Genomic DNA, 7,169 nt, shown 5'->3' with positions numbered 1-7,169 from the left:
CAGCCTGGGTTAAAATCTTGTATCTTAAAATCTACATTGTTTAGTTATGGGGGAAATATTATATCATGGCTGAGTCAAAGTAAAAAAATAGGATTTTTTTTTTCAATATAATCCGCGGTCCTATTCAGTCTAAAATGGTCAATGCCTTAAATCAAAAACCAGCAAATTTGTCATGTGTCACATTGCCATGTTTTTCATGGACATCCATTCTAGACTACACTGACGCTTTTTGATACTTTAAAGTTAAATGCACACTCATGAACTAACCCGCTCAAAAAAAATAAAATATTCAATTTGGCAATAGGTCAATTATATTGAACGAATTTCTATAAATAGATATTCATCAGAGTTTAAATTATAAATTGCACATAGATAACTTCCTGGTTTGACTATCATGGTGCCACTTAGTAATGGGTCAAATATTATTGTATAAACTGTCTGCCACCTGCGTGTTGGGAATAATGTGCATTACCATTAGCAGAGCACAAACTGTGCGCTCTAAAAGCGTAAGTTCAGATTAATCAAGGTTTGAAATGAGGGATTTTCTGTCGAATGAGATATTTTAACTTTCATTTTCAATTTCATTGTTATGGTTTAACTCGCTCATAAAGTCTCTTTCATGTAAAACTGTGTGTTAAACAAAGAAATACTAATATATAGAATCAACCAATAGTTCATATTTTCTTGGATAAAATTTTATATCTTGTGTAAATCTTCAATGTGATTGCTCTATCTATCTAATTAAGTATCGCCGGGTATAAATAGTTACTGTAGTATATGAGAACTAATGAATTTATTTGAGCAAACACAAATTTTTCATTTTATTTTGTGTGTATTTTAGTCTGAAATATAAAAGCTTTATCCTATGATTATTACATCATATAAAATTAAATTGAAACTACTGTAAAACTGACATAGAAGTAAAAACGGCATTGTCTTTTTGGGAAAAGATTGCAAATACAAAACCCCCACAAAATCATGAACGTCGAAACGTTCGGGTTGGACACTTCCAATATAAGTAACATTGTGTAGATAATGCTAAAAGATATGGAAAAGAAGGGAAAGAAATTTATTTTTTTAAACCTGTCGTGACACGAATTTAAAATTCCTGAGCTGAGTGCAACTACATGATCTCTTACGGTTGGTCCCCAATCCCGCAAGACTGTAGCATATGACTTTAAATAACTTTACCATTTCATGAACTATTTCAAAATAATTTAAACTGCTATCAAGATATTCAGCAAATACTTTTCAACACACAATAGCGACGATAAAACACAATTTAGAATAGAGATCATTATGTAAGGGCGTAATTTAATATCCAAATTATGATGATGGCCCTTTCCATAGTTGTCCATATTAGTTGTTCTACTATCATTCCGACGACTATAAAACTTACAAGTGCTATCTTTAAAAAAAAGGTAACAGGCGCAGTAAAATTTGATATTTAGACTTATAATTTTCTGCATTTCATTCAGGAAATAACTTCAACGACACTTAGTTATCAGTATTTGGCCATTCGAGACACAGAATTACTATTAGGTGACTTGCGTTTGCATGGTAAAGCGTCTTTAAGGTCAAAGGCTAAAAAGCGAAACTATACCGACTGCGTCGGAAAAAACGAATATTTGGAAATAAGTCAGTCTGAATGAATGTAGTCAGGAAGTAATAATCCATACACGGATCATAGCATATATAGTTTTGGAATACATGTAGCAAACAGAAATGATTTTCTTTTGGTTGTTTACAAACATGACACAATCAACAGAAAACCAGCTAATGTAATAATTACAATTATTGACTCAGAGCCATAATACAATGACTTGATCATTTGAAGATCAAGAAATGGGTTAAAATACGTTTGAAAGTAAAAGTATCAGTGTCTTTAATACTTTTATAACAAATTCATGTTTTAGGCAGATTTCTTCTTAATTTGAAATATTATCAAATGATCTCAATAATGAAAGCCCGTTATTTTATTTACTAACTTAAACGGTTTTGTTTTTTTTTTTTTTCAAATCCTTACTGGCTGTTTTCCTTATACCATAATTCGCTTAACAACCTTGCATTATTTTTTTTTCAGTCAGAAATACCAATATTGAATTGTCCCAAGAAGAAGCACTTTCTACAAACAAAAAATAACTCGACCATGTGTATAAAATGTTCCACCTGTCCTGCTGGATACGGAGTGAAATCTAAGTGCACTATGAAAGAAAATACAACATGTAGAAAATGTAAACGTGGATTTTTCTCTCCTTCTGGAGCAATGCACTGTAAAAAATGCAAAATATGCCAAGGACAATACATAACTGTACGAAGATGTACCAAAGTTCTCAATACAAAGTGTAAGAAATGCAGACATGGGCGATATTTATTCAAAAGAACTCGTAGTTGCCATAAATGTAAACAATGTCAGCCTGGGTATTACGTACACAAACAATGTTCCGGGAAAATAAATACCGTCTGCAAAAAATGTCCAGGAGGAACATTTTCAGAAACTTACGGTATGCATAAATGTTTGACATGCCGAATTTGTGGCGACAACTTTATAACAATGCAGCCATGTACTGGGAGAATGAATACGGTCTGTAGCCCCTGTCAGACAGGTCTGTAAACAGTTAACTCCACTAAAATAAATATGAAACATGATTTTGGTACCATAGTTATATTGTGATATTCTTTTATATTATTCTCATATTTACTGCACCTGACTGATTTTTTTCATGTAGATAATAGATTTTTTCTAGTTTTACCTGCGTCACCAACAGTAAAAACAGGTCTAGTAACCTCTCGACTCCAACCGTCTGTCTACCATGCATGCTTAGAGGTACCTACTTCGTGTAATCAAAAAGTATTTACACATTCTTATTAAAATTATACATATTTTTATGTACATATTAAAGATGTACACCTCCTATTATGGAGAATTTTTTTTAGCATGCATGCTGAAGCCTTTTTTTTTTTTGTCACTTTACGTTGTGAACAGTACCCACTTTGTGTATTTGATAATAAAGCAATATCATTCAAACTTTGCACACTGGTTAAAACATATCAGAGATGTGCACCAGATAGTTTAACATTTTTAATGACATTTTCAGCATTATACACTATAATTTTATACCACCGAAAAAAAATGCTGTCGTACATTATGTTCTGATGCTGTTGTCGTCGCTGTCGTTATTATTATTATTATTTTTTTTCGTTTCCGTGCGATAACTATTGTTGTAGAGGACCAATTGTGATAAAATTTTGATATATCGTTACTTGCTACTAGAGAAAGCTTTTAATTAAAATTAAATTAATTAATTACCGTTCTTCAAGCAGGGCCAAAATGGGCTTTTCTTTTTATTTAAAATTGACGTAAAAGATATCTCATTCAATTTTGGCAATTCTTGCAATTGTTTTGATCTGTATCTTTGATCTGTATTCTGTGTTACGGATATTTAACAAATTTTAAGTAGCATTTAGTATTTTCAGTCCATAGGGGTCAAAATGTGGCCACACCCTAAAAATAAACTCCGATTTTGAAAAAAATGGATTCCTTTTTAATCTTAGATCTCTTAAAATAATTACACGCTTTTCGAGGTACAAGGGGTCAAGCTCCCGCCCCTCCCCCCCCCAAAAAAATCAACTTTTTATGCGACCGTCAATTTTGACGGGACGTCTGAAGGTATACCGCTGTCCGACCGTAAATCTACGTCAACATTTTGTAATATAACTTAAAAATGCATTTAGCCATTTAAATAAAATTTTGGTCAACTGTTCATATAGATGGAATAAAGTTCCGTATAGTTTTACATTAATTTTAAACATAAAATCTGTGAGTAATAGGACTTTTCGCATTAAATTTTGAAAAAAGGTGTGTTTTTTTATGTTGTTTGTTTTCACGCTGTAACAGGAAAAAAATGCTTTCAGCAAATGCCATGTAACTTTCGGATATCCATTGTATTTATGGCCATAGGCTCACTTCCTTTTCAATAAAATTTCGATTCCATGTTGCAGATTTTTGGCATTATTTCATCAAGAAGCGGGGTGTTGTTCCGTTTTCCCGCTTTTTACTGAAATTAAAACACTTTCAGCAAATGTCACGAATCTTTGAGATATTGTTTGCATCCATTGTTAGGCTTCATTCTGTTTTCTATAAAGGTTCGATTTCATGTTTTCCATTTTGGTACTTTTTTTGGTGTTTTTTCCCCGTTTTTGCGCTCAAACCTAAAAACGTATTGTCATGGGTTCCTTTCCTATTCTTAGTATCAGTAGCCGCCATGGATACTAAACTTGCAGTGGATTGTAAACAAACGTTATTCATAGTATATATGAGTCATTGGAACATAAATTAATACTATGATAACCAAATTTGTATATTTTTTTAAAAGAATCCGATCAAAAAGGGGGAGGACAGGGAAACTCAGTCCTGTCCCTATCACCTGTGGAAAAAATTTAAAAAAAATATAAGGGTTAATATCACATCGAAAATGCAAACAGAATTCTTAAGCTTTACAAGGTTTTCCATTTTGATATCATGATTTATGATGCTCATGTTTTATTCATGTCAGGTTATTTTCACCAGAAAACGTCGGGGCAATGTTTACAGTGTTCGCAATGTTTGACTGGATTCCCAGGGTACACACAGGAAGTAGAAGAATGTTCTAGAAACAGTAACGGAAGTAACCTTATTTGTACTCCACTAGGGGATCCCTCTATTCGACAATTATCTAAGGGTATACGTACTATATATATAATCGATGATATGAATACATGAAATATAGCGAATATGACGACACACCGATCTACATTCGGTAAAAGAGCGTTTTTTTTTGTAATTGCACTAAAGGTCATTTGTACTAAATGAACATATCAATCCAATCAAATCAATTTTATTGCCATATAAAGTTGTTGACAGAGAGTAATCGAGGTTAATGCAGTAATCAAAAGAACGTAATCCAGGGACAAATACCAGACACAGAAAACAGACACACACAACAAAAACACAAAGCAACTTAAATCATACATACAAAGTAACAAAAGCAAATGAGCAACTCGGACTCCACTAAAAACTGGGAGCATGGACCAGGTGCACCGGTAGTGTAAGCGTCCTCAGCTTTTCTAGAAACACCCGCCGAGTTGCTCATAAAAAAGTCAAGTCCGTGGTAGACGAAAGAGTAAAACTATGGCACGTTGAACAAATAAGTTTTCATGGCTCAGATGGATACACCGTAACGATCCACGAGTTCATGATGACGGCCATAAAACTTCCGTAGTGATGACTTCAATCTTGTAGCAACATAACCCTGTTCCAGAAGCCTACAAAACAAAAATAATGAGACACTGACATGCTGAAGCTAAAAAGGCCCTTTTCATGATATTGTAAAAGAACATTTGTAAGAAGACTGAATAGCAATAACATTTAATATCCTTCAATAATTTACGACAATATAGGAAAAATGGTCCATTGTTACTCCTGACTTGGCAAAACAAATATTTTCTATCTTGCTCTTCGGGAATATATCAAGATAATAATCACAATATTTATTTCTACTTAACTACCTGCTATTTTATTTTTACATGATTCAGTGTCTTCTTAAAGTGACGATGTGCAACTGTCGACGGTAGAAATGAGATAATTACGATATACCTTTGGTGACAGAGGAGGGGATATTTTTTCTTATTTTAAGTTGCTGTTGTAAAATGCCACGCAAAATGCAATATACGAAAAACATATACTGACAAATTTTTTTTTCAAATTTGTTTTTTTTTCCATTGTTTAAAGTCCTAGCGTTTGTGAATAATATATTTCATTTCAATATTCTAGGTATTGAAAAAAAGACCACAGACAATAAAGAGCTGCTGTCTCTTTTTATGAAGTGTGTTATTGGCGGGTCTGCATTGATATTACTTTCAGTTATTTTTGCAATAACATGGATGATATTAAACCATCGACGGAATCTAAAATCAATTGAAAAAAATATGCTTATGAGACAGTCAATCCTCGTCAATAGAAATCAAGAAAACACAGCTAGTTGGGTGTTTAGAAACAGCCTATCTAATGGTGTCCGTTCATCGAGCGCACCTTTTATTTATCAAAGTAATGAACAATATTATGAACAGCATGAGCGAAGTCATAGTTTTTCAACACCCAAGTCTTCAGATAATCCAGAATACATATCACACAAAATGTGCTCAGTTACATCCTCTATTGACAGCCATAGCATAAATTTTTAATTCTCATGCACTGCTCTGTTTATATATTGCACATCTTTGAAATTAAGAAAGTTGGTGACTAACTACTGTAGTGACTTTCACCGTCAAGCATGGAGGTACCTACATTTGTAATCATTAACTCAAAAAGTAGACATAAGTACATTAGTAGTACAGCAGATGGTCTCTATTTTAAGTTGTGGACGGTATCTACTTTGGGTAACTCAAGACGTATTGAACAAATACGTTTTGTTTAATCTTTGCTCAATAATTATATACACATAGAAGATGTGCACCTTAATATGGACAAATTTAACAAATAAACAAAGCTGTTGAGCCGCCAATTTTTTTCATGAGTGAATGTTTTTATAAAAACAAACTTTAAGTAGTTTCAAATCCTAACATAGTTTTAAACTTATTTAGTTTTTAGGTCCAAACACTATCAGTCTTGTAAAAAAAACTTTTGAAAGAAGAACTGATTTTCTTGCAGGATAGATATCTGGTCCTGTGTATTAACTGTTAATTTGAAAGAGTAATCAAAAGAATGTACTCAAAGGATAAAGTCTAGACAGGGAAAACACATGCTCACAACAAAGAACATGAAGAAAGCAAAATAACACGCACAAATGAGCAATCCAGACTCCAATAAAACTTTGAGCATGGATCAGATGCACCGGTAGGGTAAGCGTCCTCTGCATTTTAGAAACACTGATAGAGTTGCTAATAAAAATGTCATGTCCGGGGTATATACTGAGTAATGAGAACTATGGTATGGCGACAAATCGGTTCTTGTGGTACATATAGCTATACCATAACGATCCACGAGTTCATGATGACGACCATAGAACTTCTGTAGTGATGACTTCAATCTTGAAGCAAGATAACCATGTTCAAAAAACCTAATTATAAGAAGTCTAGTACGGTACAAAAAGTCTGTGTGGTCACGGCAAGCTCTGGAATAACGTATGAGT

At 33.2% G+C, this 7,169-nt stretch overlaps 1 protein-coding gene across 4 annotated transcripts; it reads left to right on the top strand.

Annotated features, from left to right (window-relative positions):
• Nucleotides 1-362: 362 nt before the first annotated feature.
• LOC148605530 (uncharacterized) lies at nt 363-6,542 on the top strand. 4 transcript variants are annotated; one of them, XM_088549479.1, is made up of 4 exons: nt 363-506; nt 2,084-2,504; nt 4,557-4,667; nt 5,813-6,542. In XM_088549479.1, exons 1-4 carry the CDS (start codon nt 411-413, stop codon nt 6,220-6,222), a joined length of 1,038 nt encoding a protein of 345 aa, XP_088405605.1. In that variant the 5' UTR covers nt 363-410; the 3' UTR covers nt 6,223-6,542. The 4 variants fall into 4 exon arrangements, with proteins under 4 accessions (XP_088405605.1, XP_088405604.1, XP_088405603.1 ...); XM_088549478.1 differs by having other exon boundaries at nt 4,557-4,721; XM_088549477.1 differs by having other exon boundaries at nt 2,084-2,606.
• Nucleotides 6,543-7,169: the final 627 nt, after the last annotated feature.

Source organism: Perna viridis, chromosome 10, assembly GCF_037379345.1.
Source record: "Perna viridis isolate PV_CMFRI_1.1 ecotype Kerala chromosome 10, ASM3737934v1, whole genome shotgun sequence".
NCBI lineage: Eukaryota > Metazoa > Mollusca > Bivalvia > Mytilida > Mytilidae > Perna > Perna viridis.
This window is presented reverse-complemented; position numbering and strand designations above follow the sequence as displayed.